At 41.2% G+C, this 15604-nt stretch overlaps 2 protein-coding genes and 1 pseudogene across 3 annotated transcripts in view; 1 reads left to right on the top strand and 2 right to left on the bottom strand.

The window, feature by feature from the left end:
• Window positions 1–15604, bottom strand: part of SKIC3 (SKI3 subunit of superkiller complex) — a 147284-nt gene that overhangs the window by 129239 nt on the left and 2441 nt on the right. The gene's annotated exons all lie outside the window — the stretch shown is intronic.
• Window positions 1–15604, top strand: part of ARSK (arylsulfatase family member K) — a 55463-nt gene that overhangs the window by 23046 nt on the left and 16813 nt on the right. For both annotated transcript variants that reach the window (XM_019965434.2, XM_070794042.1), the window contains exon 4: window positions 9781–10063. In XM_019965434.2, the coding sequence (XP_019820993.2) occupies window positions 9781–10063 (283 nt within the window). The remainder of the gene's footprint in view (window positions 1–9780; window positions 10064–15604) is intronic.
• On the bottom strand, window positions 12575–15483 carry LOC109560794 (RNA N(6)-adenosine-methyltransferase METTL16-like; annotated as a pseudogene).

Raw genomic sequence — 15604 nt, forward strand, 5'->3', positions numbered from 1 at the left:
ACATGATTCAGAATTGTAATTTTTCCATGCAAGAGACTTACTCAAGACACATTAGCTGTTAATGTCCTGTCAAGAACAATGATTCTTTGTGTGAGAGAAAGAGATCCATTTCCATATAATTCTTAAAGTTTGAGACACTTTAATTATTTAGTAATCTTAGGAAGCTGAAGATTTATGCCTAGCCTCCTAATTCATTTTGAAAGAAAACTGGTATTTTCTCATCAATTTTAATGTGTGATATTTTTTCAAAGGTTATTGTTGCTATGTAAATTCACCCAGTGCTACCTGTGGGCTGACTGTATCCAATACTGCAGTGGCAGAATTTGGCACATTGGCACAGAAAACCCACACAACAATGGCATAGATACAGAGTTATGCAATAATTGCTAATATGTTAGTTTTATTTTCCATCCATATTAGGAGATTTTGCTGTTAAAAAAGAATTAATAAAATTGCTGATCATTGGACAGTGCGTTTAGCCATCACCTTGTTTTTTGGAATAGATCCAGTTCTTATTCATGGGCTACTATGGAAACTATTTTAATTATCTCATCTAAAAATTGAGGCTCTTAAGCATAAAAATTAGTACACTGTTATGTGGAGCAGTGCATCTCAAAATGTGACATACATGCAGATCCGCTGGGCATCTCATTAAATGCCCTTTCCAGTTCAATGGGTCTGGGACGGGGCTTGAAATTCTGCTTATTTAACAAGGTGATGCTGATGCTGCTTGAAATAGCAAAGATGTAAGGAACTGGACCTCAGAGGGAGGTAAGCCAAGGTATAGTCAATTGTGAATGCCTTTATCAGAAACACGTGGTTACTTTTGTATCTCTTTAAGAAGCCTCACTTGCATTTCCTCAAAGAGGTAAAATAAACTTTGGACCACTTAGGAGAGGCGCTTGGTATATATGTGCAAAATGACGCATTGAAGCCTAAGTTTATAGAGAACAGTTTCCTTTGAGATAGGTGTATTCCACATCCACGCTCCCACATGAGGCTTCATTACAGTTGTCTCTACTACTGTACACCCGGGAGAGTGAAAAAAAGCAACCAAAAAAAAGTCTTACTACCATTATGACAATAGTTTTGACCTCGTGGACCTCCTGAAAGCTTCTCTGGGACCTCCCAGAGATGGCTGGGCCACACTCTAAGAAATGCTGGCATGTAGGAAACTGTACATTGTATGTTCGTGCCTATTTTCAAGTTCAGTTCAGTTCAGTCACTCAGTCGTGTCCAACTCTTTGCGACCCCATGACCCGCAGCACGCCAGGCCTCCCTGTCCATCACCAACTCCCGGAGTCCACCCAAACCCATGTCCATCGAGTCAGTGATGCCATCCAAATATCTCATCCTCTGTCGTCCCCTTCTCCTCCTGCCCTCAATCTTTCCCAGCATCAGGGTCTTTGCAAATGAGTCAGCTCATCAGGTGGCCAAAGTAAGAGTGTAAATTTATAATGAGAGGAGTCAATGAATCAAAGTCTCTAAACCAGGGATCCCCAAGCTCCCCCAGTACCTCCTGTCAGATCAGCGGCAGCATGAGATCAGAAATAAAGTGCAAACTGTAATGTGCTTGAATCATCCTGAAACCATCCCCCCGCCCCCACCCCTGGTCTGTATAAAAACTGTCTTCTGTGAAATCAGTCCCTGGTGCCAAAAAAAGTTTAGGGACTGCTGATCTAAACCACAGGTAGTTTTCATTCCTCACCATAAATACAAGCCTTTTTATTATTATTATTATTGTCCTGATTGAAAGCACACTCTTAATATTCCAGACCAAGTACACAGAAATGCAATGAAAAGAAATTTGTCCCAAATACCCCCAGTGAGCAACTAATGAGAAAGTTTTCTATTTCGAGGAGGTTATAGCAAGTCACGGAGAGTAGGAGGTCAGGGGAGGCAATGCTGAGCAGTAAGACAAAGCAGGTCTAAGCACATGGTCAAAAGATAATGTTTCCTGGTGCAACAGTTTGACCTGGTTAAAGAGGAATGAAAACATTGGTTGTTTAGTAGAGAAAATTATAACTTTAAGAGTTATCTTTCTGTCACAGTGAAAAAGTGAAAGTCGGGTCTGACTCTTTGCAACCTTATAGACTCTACAGTCCATGGAATTCTCCAGGCCAGAATACTGGAGTGGTAGCCTTTCCTTTCTCCAGGGGATCTTCCCAACCCAGGGATCGAACCCAGGTCTCCCGCATTGCAGGTGGATTATTCACCAGCCGAGCCACCAGGGAAACCCAAGAATACTGGAGTGGGTAGCCTATCCCTTCTCCAGTGGATCTTCCCAACCCAGGAATCAACCCGGGGTCTCCTGCATTGCAGGTGGATTCTTTCCCTACTGAGCTCTCAGGTGCTGCTGGCAGTTCTGTCACAGTCATTGCCGTCAATGGATGCGGTTGTATATTCACATTGTCTTTCCCTATTTTCCTCATTAGTATTACTTGCCAAGGGAACTTTGGGCTGGGGAAAGGGACTCTGAACTGAGAGGTGCAGCTCCTGGAGCACGTACTGCTTATACTGCATCCGTGTAACAAGGGCCCAGGGAGCAGTGAGAGTGAACAGTGAATCAACACTGATTATAACTGTTAATATGTACTGGGCTTCCCTGGTGGCTCAGGGGTGAAGAATCCGCCTGCAGGAGGCAACAGGTTCGATCCCTGGGCCGAGAAGATTCCCCTGGAGAAGGAAATGGCAACCCACTCCAGTATTCTTGCCTAGGAAATCCCATGGATAGAGGAGACTAGTGGGTTACAGTCCATAGGGTCGCAAAGAGTTGGACGCAACTGAAGTGACTTAGCATGTACACATGCATTAATATGTATTGAATATATAAAAAGTGCTAAATGTTTTTTAAGTTATAAAAAAAGTTGTTACTTTATACTTAGGCACAATGCTTGAACATGGGTCAACTAATCAATCAAAGTATTACCCTCTTGATCAGCTAGGTTATTCAGGAGTCTTGGCATAGCCAGAAAGAGGCAAAAGGGAAAATTAGGAGAGAGGAACCTTTACCTTCAACCATAATCCTGTCTCTGCTGCCCTAGTAATGATGAAAGCATTGTTATACTCCACTTCCAGCAGTTACAGGAATCATGCCGAAAGCCCACACATTCAGAAACAGACAAAAGAAGATGCCACTAAGATAGGAGGGTAAATCACATGTTATTTAGAAAAAATGGCAAAAATGGAGCTAAGTTTGAAATTAGTTGTAATAGTAAGACTGGGCGAAAATTAAGTTGATTTAAGCCTTTTTATCCTCAAGGGGACCAACCTGGGCCAAAAAAGAACCTTAGAAACAAAGAACTATTAAAAGGGAAAAAAAAGGAAAGGGGCATAACTTTGCCAGAAGGATTAAATGAAATCACACTTACTCATTGCTGTGGCAAAAGATGGCAATCTGAGTTCAATATAGCCATCTTTCAAGCACGATCTTTCCTTGAGACGTTCTAGGCTCACTCATGACTGAGGAGGCTGGTTAGCCCGACCAGAGCAACAGTCTACACCTGTGTCAATCCAGAGCCTAGTAAAAGCTCTGATCACCATTCAGGGCTCTGCCCCCAACTCCAGAGTGTCCTAAAATTTAGCTCAGTTCCGCAAGGTGAGGGTTCAGTATATGAGACGGCCCCCACTACCTCACTTCAAATGCAAATCACGTGTCCAGGTCTGCCACCTATGCTTGTGACTTGACCAACTGTAAAATCAGAGGGTCCCATGACCTCTTCCTTGGGTCAACTTGCTACAGTGGCTCACAGAACTCAGAGAAACATTTTACTTACTAGATTACCAGTTTATTATGAACCAGTGAACCAGTGAAGTTGTTCAGTCATGTCTGACTCTTTGCAATTTCATGGACCGTAGCCTACCAGGCTCCTCCATCATGGAATTTTCTGGGCAAGAGTACTGGAGTGGGTTGCCATTTTGTTCTCCAGGGGATCTTTCCAACCCAGAGATCGAACCCAGGTCTCCTGCATTGCAGGCAGATGCTTTACCGTCTGAGCCACCAGGGAAGCCCAGTTTATTATAAAAGGATATAATTCAGAAACAGCCAAATGTAACAGATGCCTGGGGAAAGGGCATGATGCTTTCATGCCTTCTTCTAAGCCCACCCCTCTTCCACCCCTCCCTCCACCCTCTCATTTTTTGGATTTTATAGGGAGGTGTGTGTGCATGCTAAGTCACTTCGGTCATGTCCAACTCTTTGCGATGCTATGGACTGTGGCCTGCCAGGCTCCTCTGTCCATGGGATTCTCTAACCAAAATGGAGGTTGCCATACCCTCCTCCCAGGGGATCTTCCCAGCCCAGGGACTAAACTAGTGTCTCTTACATCTCCTGCATTGCCAAGCAGGCTCTTTACCCCAGCGCCACCTGGCAAGCCCTTATAGGGAGACGTGATTGATGAGATCACTGACCACTGGTGATTGAAATCAATTTCGATTCCCTCTCCAATCTCCTCCCTCCCTGGAGGTCAGAGGCAGGCAATAGGACTAAAAATGTCAACCCTCTAATCTCTTTGTTGTTTAGGGCAAACAGGCCCCAACCCAGGTAAGGTGCAAAAGTAACCCCATTAACATAACAGAAGACACTTTGGTTGGTTTCATCTCTTAGAAAATTCTGAGGGTTTTAGGAAATTGTATCAGAATCAGTGATGGAAACCAAATATATACTTTTCATTATAAATCACAATATCACACTGGACAACTAATTAGGTTGCATTAGAAGGTTTGCTGTAATTTCCTTGTTCCCTGTAATCATTTCTCAGCCATTTGTTCCCATATAATACTCCTTGGTTGAAAAGAAAGCACTTTGGTTCCTAAACAGCTTGTATGAATCTCAGTGAGCTATTTCTGCTTACCACAAAATCGTAGAGCTCTACCACAAGTATTGCTGGTGTGATAAACCCCTAGCATCCCACTCTTCTGCAATAATAATGATCACACAGGGTTTTCTCATTCAGCAATGATATAAATGAAAGATTGAGAAACTGTTACATTGTTTGGTAGTGTGATAACTTTTACCATACTTACTGTTTTAGGGATTTCCATTTGCTATACAGAATTAACTAGAATCTCTTAGATGTAATTCTGCTGAGATTCTGGTTTTCATTACTTTTATCAAACTATATTGAATATCTGCTTCCCTGGTGGCTCAGTAATAAAGAATCCACCTGCCAGGGCAAGAGACATGAGTTCAGTCCCCGGGTAGGGAAGATCCCCTGGAGAAGGAAATGGCAACCCACTAGCATATTCTTGCCTGGAGAATTTCATAGCCTGGCGAGCTACAGTCCATGGGGTCACAAAGAGTTGGACACGACCGAGTGACTAAGTATGATACTGAGTATCTACTGTGAAAAATTGTTTTTATTACAGTTGCTTAAACTTATTTATCTGTCTTCAAGAGGCAGATAAAAGTTCTATTTAGTTCACCTATGAACCATTAGCTACTTTGTGTGGTTTGAAGTTTCCATTATGTGGAGTGTTATGTTTTAATATTAAAAAGCCTTTATTTCTATGTTGGTGTTTGAATTTTTTAAGCTCTTTTCTTAATTGATAATGTATTTCAGAGGTGTTTGCCTTAACAAAACTCATAAAAAACAGGCTTCTTAGAAATTGCTTCCTGAACAGTTACGCCACTCAATATCACAGTAATCCAGGTCTATGCCCCAACAAGTAATGCTGAAGAAGCTGAAGTCGAACGGTTCTATGATGACTTACAAGACCTTCTGGAAATAACACCCAAAAAAGATGTCCTTTTCATCATAGGGGACTGGAATGCAAAAGTAGGAAGTCAAGAGATACCTGGAGTAACAGGCAAATCTAGCCTTGGAGTACAGAATGAAGCAGGACAAAGGCCAACAGAATTTTTCCAGAACAACTGGTCATAGCAAACACCCTCTTCCAGCAACACAAGAGAAGACTCTACACATGGACATCACCAGATGGTCGACACCAAAATCAGATTGATCATAGTCTTTGCATCCAAAGATGGAGATGCTCTATACAGTCAGCAAAAACAAGACCAGGAGCTGACTGTGGCTCAGATCATGAACTCCTTATTGCCAAATTCAGACTTAAATTGAAGAAAGCAGGGAAAACCATTAGACCATTCAGGAATGACCTAAATCAAATCCCTTATGATTATACAATGGAAGTGAGAAATAGATTCAAGGGATTAGATCTGATAGACAGAGTGCCTGAAGAACTATGAATGGAGGTTTGTGACATTGTATAGGAGGCAGTGACCAAGACCATCCTCAAGAAAAAGAAACGCAGAAAAGCAGGATGGTTGTCTGAGGAGGCCTTACAAATAACTGAGGAAAGAAGAGAAGCTAAAGGCAAAGGAGAAAAGGAAAGATATATCCATTTGAATGCAGAGTTCCAAAGAATAGCAAGGAGAGATAAGAAAGTCTTCCTCAGTAAGCAGTGCAAAGAAATAGAGGAAAACAATAGAATGGGAAAGACTAGAGATCTCTCCAAGAAAATCAGAGATACCAAGGGAACATTTCAGGCAAAGATGGACACAATAAAGGACAGAAATGGTATGGACCTAACAGAAGCAGAAGATGTTAAGAAGAGGTGGCAAGAATACACAGAAGAACTGTACAAAAAAAAGATCTTACCAGATAACCACGATGGTGTGATCACTCACCTAGAGCCAGATATCCTGGAATGTAAAGTCAAGTGGGCCTTAGGAAGAATCACTACTAACAAAGCTAGTGGAGGTGATGGAATTCCAGTTGAGCTATTTCCAATCCTAAATGATGATGCTGTGAAGAGCTGCACTCTATATGCCAGCAAATCTGGAAAACTCCGCAGTGGCCACAGGACTGGAAAAGGTCAGTTTTCATTCCAATCCCAAAGAAAGGCAATGCCAAAGAATGCTCAAACTACTGCACAATTGCACTCAGTTCACACGCTAGTAAAGTAATGCTCAAAATTCTCCAAATGATGCTTCAACAGTACGTGAACCATGAACTTCCAGATGTTCAAGCTGGATTTAGAAAAGGCAGAGGAACCGGAGATCAAATTACCTACATCTGCTGGATCATCAAAACAGCAAGAAAATTCCAGAGAAATATCTACATCTGCTTTACTGACTACACCAAAGCCTTTGACTGTGTGGATCACAATAAACTGTGGAAAATTCTTCAAGAGATGGGAATACCAGACCACCTGACTTGCCTCCTGAGAAATCTGTATGCAGGTCAAGAAGCAACAGTTAGAACTGGACATGGAACAACAGACTGGTTCCAAATAGGAAAAGGAGTATGTCAAGGCTGTATATTGTCACTCTGCTTATTTAACTTATATGCAGAGTATATCATGCGAAACGCCAGGCTGGATGAAGCTCAAGCTGGAATCAAGACTGTTGGGATAAATATCAATAACCTCAGATATGCAGATGACACCACCCTAAGCAGAAAGTGAAGAAGAACTAAAGAGCCTCTTGATTAAAGTGAAAGAGGAGAGTGAAAACCTTGACTTAAAACTCAACATTCAAAAAACTAAGATCATGGCATCTGGTCCCATCACTTCATGGCAAATTGATGGGAAAACAAACAATGGAAACAGTGAGAGACTTTATTTTCTGGGCTTCAAAATCACTGCAGATGGTGACAGCAGCCATGAAATAAAATGATGTTTGCTCCTTGGAAGAAAAGCTTTGAAAAAAGCAGAGATATTACTTTGCCAACAAAGGTCAAACTAGTCAAAGCTATAGTCAAAGCTATAGTTTTTCCAGTGGTCATGTATGGATCTGAGAGTTGGACCATAAAGAAAGTTGAGCACCGAAGAATTGATGGTTTTGAACTGTGGTGTTGGAGAAGACTCTTGAGAGTCCCTTGGACTGCAAGGAGATCCAACCAGTCAATCCTAAAGGAAATCAGTCCTAAATATTCATTGGAAGGACTGATGCTGAAGCTGAAGCTCCAATACTTTGACCACCTGATTCAAAGAACTGACTCATTGGAAAAGACTCTGATGCTGGGAAAGATAGAGGGCAGGAGGAGAAGGGGATGACAGAAGATGAAATGGTTGGATGGCATCACTGACTTGATGGACATGAGTTTGCGCAAGCTCTGGGAGCTGGTGCTGGACAGGGAAGCCTAGCGTGATGCAGTCCATGGGGTCGAAAAGAGTTGAACACGACTGAGTGACTTAACTGAGGTAAGTGCTCTTTGGAAGAAAAGCTATGACCAACCTAGATAGCATATTAAAAAATAGAAACATTACTTTGCCAACAAAGGTCCATCTAGTCAAGCTATGGTTTTTCTAGTAGTCATGTATGGAATTGAGAGTTGGACTATAAAGAAAGCTGAGTGCTAAAGAATTGATGCTTTTGAACTGTCGTGTTGGAGAAGACTCTTGAGAGTCCCTTGGACTGCAAAGAGATCCAACCAGTCCATTCTAAAGGAGATCAGTCCTGCGTGTTCATTGGAAGAACTGATTCTGAAGTTGAAACTTTAATGCTTTGGCCACATGATGTGAAGAACCGACTCATTGGAAAAGTCCCTGATGCTGGGAAGGATTGAAAGCAGGAGGAGAAGGGGATGACAGAGGATGAGATGATTGGATAGTATCACCGACTGGATGGACAAGAGTTTGAGTAAACTCCAGGAATTGGTGACAGACAGGGAAGCCTGGCGTGCTGCAGTCCATGGGGTCCCAAAGAGTCAGACACGACTGAGTGACTGAACTGAACTGAAACAGTTATGCCAACTAAAAATCTATATTGATTGAGAAATAGTAGTAGTACTACTACTTACTTATCAAGTGATAAGATAAAATGTTTGAAGAAATTTAATTGATCGTATCATTTAGCTTTTAAACTACCAAGTAAAGAAAACATATCTAGTTGATCATGGACAGGAAATCTACATGACATTTTGGCTTAGTTAGCTTTGTTGTTGTTTAGTCACTAAGTCATGTCCGACACTTTGCGACCCCATGGACTGTAGCCCCCCAGCTCCTCTGTCCATGGGATTCTCCAGGCAAGAATACTGGAGTGGGCTGCCATTAGTCATATTCAAAATTGTTCTCATAGTAAGAAAAGGTAGGGCTGGAAACAATGTAGAACATGAGAGTTGAGAAACACATAAGGTACCCGTGGGAGGTAAGAATTTTATAAATATAAGGATTTGGTGATAGGAGGAAATTATAGTAGCTTTGGTTAGAAATACTACTTTTCTTATTCTAACAAGAAAAAAATGTTAAAATTCAGAAGCAATACTAGGTGTTTGAAGTATTTTGTTATTTTACTAAATATTATGTTAAGAGAAAAAGTAACCTTCATAAATAATCTGTCTTAATTTTGAAGAATATATAAGGTAATATTTGATTCTTGTTATTTTTTTCTTGGTTTTTGAATTTGCAGTGCTCAGCATCTTTCTTAATGAGACCTCATACAATCAGTCCAAACATTTATATGACCGAGTCTAAAAATTCTTTTCCACATTGCTCTCTTATATTTATGCTTGCTGCTGCTGCTGCTAAGTTGCTTCAGTCGTGTCCGACTCTGTGCGACCCCAGAGACGGCAGCCCACCAGGCTCCCCCGTCCCTGCGATTCTCCAGGCAAGAACACTGGAGTGGGTTGCCATTTCCTTCTCCAGTGCATGAGAGTGAAAAGTGAAAGTGAAGTCACTCAGTCGTGTCTGACTCTTCGCAACCCCATGGACTGCAGCCTACCAGGCTCCTCCATCCATGGGATTTTCCAGGCAAGAGTACTTAGTTTTAAAAACTTTTCAAACACCTTACAATGTATCTGTCCTCTTTTGGCCCCTCAGCAATCGTGTGGAAGCCTGGACAAGAGATGTTGCTTTCTTACTCAGACAGGAAAGCAGGCCTATGGTTAATCTTGCCCCTAAAAAGACTAAAGTAAGAGTGATGCAAGTGGACTGGAAGAATACAGACAGAGCGGTAAACTGGTTACGAAAGGAGGCAAGTAATTCCACTCAACCATTTGTTCTGTACTTGGGATTAAATTTACCACACCCGTATCCTTCACCATCATCAGGAGAAAATTTTGGATCTTCAACTTTTCACACATCTCGTTATTGGCTTAAAAAGGTAGGTGTATACTGCGTGTCCTCAAAAGTATAAGCTAACGTTTTATCTATATGTTATTGTTACTTGCCCACTGTTTCTTTTATTATCATTTTACAGAAAATTTTGAAAATTGTATAATCACCTTGAATCTAACTTGACAAAAACTAAAGGGACCATTTTACAAAAATGTGATTTGTTAAAACTCAGAAACTGCTTCTGAGTTGAACACATTGAATATAATACGTCTGTTATATGCATTGCAGGTATATGTTTAAAAGACATTCTCTAGGAAGTCCAGGCAGTCTTCGCGTTGCACAGCTAAGGAGCGTAATAATGACTGTGCAAGCTGAAATTGTACAAAGAGCTCTTAATAGTCATTTGGGAAAACAACCATTTTTCTAGGACACTAAAAAACATTTGTCAAAACATTTAAAACTCTTCTTTTGGATTATAAATGTATAGGGAAATGACAACATAGTAAAACTGATGTTTATTTAATGCACTGCAATTGAAAACACTGGAAACATTAAGAATTAAAATGTTTTTGTTTTTGTAAAAAAAATCCAAATCAAGAGTAGTTTGAACAGTGCTTGCCTTCGCATTGTGTAACTTAATATATAGAGCAAGCACCTTCTCTGTGTCTCGGGAATTTGTCATATTTCTTTCTAAATCTGGGTCACCCTCCAACATTTGACCCTTGTACTTTCATATTTCGGAGAGCTCCTTTAATGTGAAGATTTCTGCTAGTGTCACTTCCTCAAGGTCATGTTCATCCTTTTCTCCATAAACACCTTCCTCATTGATGTCAATGTTTTCACTGAATTCCTCTGGCTGTGTATCTTGAGTGCACTGAATGGTGGCAAGGTCAGCATTTCCAGCTATTTTGTCTATAACTCCAGTTAATGTTTGATTAGAATTTCACTTCCAGTGTTATTGCTTATCTCTTTACTATATATTCATCTTTGTTGACCAATTTCCTCTTTTGATTATCCATTTTAATGTCACATGGATGTATCAGTGGGAGACGAGGAAGCAGGCCACCTACATACTTTGCAGTCTGTTTATGTACGGAATAAAAGATATGCAGTAACCAATCACTGACAAATGCAGAAAGAAATGACATGATTAATCACTGATACACAGATGTAATCTACATCATGATTTGTAGACTAAAGAACTAGCAGGATATGAATGTGAAAGTTTCTTCTTTATGAGGCAACTCACAGTCAATACACCTTGGTAATGCTGCTGCTGCTGCTGCTGCTGCTGCTGCAGTTGTGTCCAACTCTTAGCAACCCCATGGACTGCAGCCTATCAGGCTCCTCTGTCCATGGGATTTGCCAGGCAAGAGCACTGGAGTGGGGTGCCATTGCCTTCTCTATGGTAATGATGACAAATTGATATTGTAATAGAGTAGTCAAATCAGAGTCAGGCATACAAACTGGAGTCAAGCAGCCACTGAGAATCTGGTCTCAGACATGTCTCTGCACCACTGAAAACTTGAACTGTCTTTGAACTGTGGAGAAGGAAATGGCAACCCACTCCAGTGTTCTTGCCTGGAGAATCCCAGGGATGGGGGAGCCTGATGGGCTGCCGTTTATGGGGTCACACAGAGTCGGACACGACTAAAGCGACTTAGCAGCAGCAGCAGACCAGCTGTATTCAGAACAACACGGGCCAGCTGCAGCCTTCTGCTCCCAAGGTCTCCGCTTGTAACTATGCAGTCATTTCAAACCCCAAACAACCTAAGCATCCTTACTGCTCACCAAATCCAATTACAATTCTTGATAAACAACTCATGGAACTGACCGTGGCCTTGCAGCTTTTTGCCTTTATAAGCCTCTCCCATTTTGTAATCCTGTGAAACTCTGGAAAGTGCAAACCCCAAATAAACACATTTTTATTTCAATCAGGTTTCCATTTCTGAAATTTTGGTTCACAGTAGCTGAAATTTGAACCTTGCTATAGGGGAACTGATGTTATTAATATTTAAACTGTGGTAACTAATATATGTGCATACCTGAGTTATGCAAAGTGAGGACTGCCTGTGTTTTGAAATGTGTCACCTTAAATCAAATTTAAGTTACTTTAAAACCTCTATCCAGAAACTATGTTTTAAAGGAAATAATGTCAAAGTTTGTGTCTTAAAAAGTTCCAGCTGGCTCTATGTTGAAAAACTTGTCAGGAGTCAGTACTAGCCTAATGAAATGAGTCAAATAGTTTTTAAGTAAACAGTTAAGTATATATTTGAATTTTTTAAAGCTATCTGACTAGAAGATATATATGACTTAAGTCTAGTCTTAATGATTTTTCACCCAAACTGTAAGCATTTACATATATTAAAAAGTTGTATTTGTTCTTAACCAATATTTGGCTATCTCACTGGATATTGGCATTTTTACTAGTGAACTACTGGAAAAAAGAGTTTGGATTCTTAGGTTATTGATTCTGAAGTTTTGAATTGATCACACAACTATAGCAAAGTGATTGACGCTTATTATGGATTAGAATACTGTCTAATATAGCTCATGTTTTTCACTGATACATATAATTTTTTTTAACTGCTACAAAATTACTTTAAACAGGTCAGAGGTAGGGGTATGGCTTCATTCTGCTGTATCTCAATCACATCTGGCAGGTTTGCTTACCTAATTCTGTTTCTTAAATAAGCAACGTCAAAACAGACAAGAGGCAGGAATGTGCCGATGTCTCCAACGTTTCCAGGCGCTCCCTGATATCAGCCCTTCTTGCTGGCATCACTGAGTTTTCTCTCCCTGATTTTCCCACCATTAGGTGGGCCAGTTCCTTTCTCTGAATTGATACAGGGGTCATCAATCATATGTACCCAAAGTCTTCAGTCTTAAGAATGATTTTAGAAGAGGGTACAGGGCTGTTCACCCTGACACCACCTCCATGGGGGGCAGGAGTGAGAAAGTCACCCCTCCTCAGGAAGCAAGCAAGGCTGACATAGAGGGCATGATGCTCTGTAAGTTCTGATCAGAATCAGACTACAAAAATTATCCTTCTGGTCTCAGAAAACCAGTCTGAAGTCAAGGTGATCAGCTTAAGTCAGGTTTAAATCCCTTATGAGTTTACCGATGGCTTTTTGTTGATGCTGATAAACACAATTCTTCCACTGAACTGCCATACTACAATGCCCTGTAATTTAAAAAATAGAAGAGGGATATTTAAAAATGGACTAATTTGTTTTTTTAAGATAATTCCACATAATGCTACCAGTGAGCTAATGATGGAATTCAGCTTGCCACCCCACAGGCCACACTCCAAAGCAAGCTGCCTTATAGAACTTTCCAACTGTGCAAAAATTTTGGAGTTAACTAGCAACAAGCCTGAAAATTTGATTACGTATATAAGTACAAAGCTGGTTCATCAAATCCCTGTCCTGGCCCTGGACCCAATGCATTTCAACTAAGGCATCATCTACCTCCTCCTTAACGTTTGTCAGACACTTGAATAGGTAATGTCCAGCCATTCCTTGGAGATGGTTCTCCTTTTCAGACCCTGGGTTGCTGAACTGCTCAGAAGCCTTGTGGTTCTGGGCTCCATTGCTAGAGCCTTTACGCCTTTCCAGAACCTCGGTCTCTCCCTTTTCCTCACTCCTTTCACCCTCCATGGGTTCTGGGTTTTCCTCCAGGGAGAGTCTGCCGCGGCCCTCCACAGTGGTAGTCTCACCTCCCGTGGAACAAGCTCTCCCAGCGCACTGTCCTGGGGGCCCCGAGTCACATGTTGGCTACTGCTGGACTTTTTGAAGGGGGACTTTTTCTCTTCCAAGGCTTCAGTGATGTTCTTGGGAGCAGGGGGAACCTCTCAGTTGTCTTACTCAGTCTCTTTTCTTCCTCCTTTAGTGAATCCAGGAGTTATCTCTATGGCTGTTAGAAGAAAAGGGCTAACTTCCTCCTTTTCACGGGGAACTCATTTATTCTAGACCTTCAGATCGGTGAGAAGTTTTTTTTCAATCCATGTCATCACACCACTATGCCTTCCACTGTCTCAGAGCCCAGAGATGATGCTTGAGGGCTAGTTCTTTCATCACAGACTCCAGTACAACGAACGTAATGGGCTTCCTTGGCTTCTCTTATGTTCTTTGCTTACTTGGTGGTGATGGTACTGTTACATCATCATAAAAACTCCAAGCCAAAGCCCATCTCATTGTCTGACCTTGGCAGACAATGACCTTGGCAGAGTAAGTGACTTTAGGAACCCCTTATATGCAAAATTCTTCCTTCAGAGGAGCCAGGCAGCATTTCTTTCTCAGCATACAGTTATACCACCTTAATCTTTCTTTAAGTTGTAAACTGTCATGGATGATCCTTCTAACAAACTCTAATTCACCTCCTTCTGCCACGATCTCTGTGATACCTCCTGTATTTACAGAACTTGGTAGGGGTCTTCAAGGATTCCAGGCGTTTACTCCCTGAGAATAGACACAACCAAGGGCCAGGTCAGAGCCAAGGGGAACCTGGAAAAAACAGTCTCAGCCTTGATACTATGATGAACTCCTTGATCAAACTGTTCCTGAAGTCCATGCTATTGCTGGGTTTCTCAAATACATAAACCAGTAAACTTTCTTGTGAAGTCAATCTGGAATTGGATTTTCAGGTGCTTGATACCAGAAGCACACTAACTGATACAACTTCCAAAATAAAAGCTGCTCTTATTTTTGCAAACAAGGAAAACTTAAATATTCAACTACTTTAAAGGAGAAGATATTTTACCTTGGCCTCCAACTGACTGGCAAAAAAGAGAGGGTTGCACATGCAAAAGTCACAGATTATCTCAGATTCTTCCTTAAGAGCATCCATCAGGAGTGTCTTCTGTGGTACTTTTACCACCTTTATAAAATCAGATAAGTTATTCCATTCCACATTCTTCTTTGCATACTTGATATCGCATATCATCTACTTCTGTTGCATGAAGTACCAGCCATTTAAAGTTGTTCCAAGTAAAGGATAGATGCAGGATGTCCCAGTACAGATGTCAGTTCCTCTTCAGAGAGTACTTTTGTAGAGTTCTGATGACCGACCAGATCCTCTACCCAGTGAATATACTTGAGTCTCAAGGAAACTGAAGGAATTATTCTCTCCAGCAGAATATCAGTAGAAAGTCCAAAATCTTCCCTTAGGAGAGTACAAGTCAGAGCTCTCACTGCTTTAGGGTCTTTAAAGTTAAGACTCACTCTTCCATAAAGATTTATCTGAATGTACTGCTTAAAATCCGGATATTTGGTGCCCGATATGCAAAGTCAGGAGGTTTGTCTTTGTATCTATTTCTTGCATACATGGATTTACTCAGAGCTACCTCTGAGGTCAAAGTTCCTGCCAGACGACTAGTCTATGGGGTTCTACAACTGCCGGGTCTTAAGCCATCTGCACTGGGAAGACTCTAGAAACGCAGATGTTGCGCTCCCAGCGTGCCGCCATCTTGGGCCTCCATTCAGCCTCCACACATATAATCCTTAAAATAATTTCACAGCTGTCTTACCATGTATACAAATTGATGTACTGATATTTGTTGTTAGTGGGAATATTAAAAATCTGTTCC

The sequence above is a fragment of the Bos indicus genome, chromosome 7 (genome assembly GCF_029378745.1).
Source record: "Bos indicus isolate NIAB-ARS_2022 breed Sahiwal x Tharparkar chromosome 7, NIAB-ARS_B.indTharparkar_mat_pri_1.0, whole genome shotgun sequence".
Lineage (NCBI taxonomy): Eukaryota > Metazoa > Chordata > Mammalia > Artiodactyla > Bovidae > Bos > Bos indicus.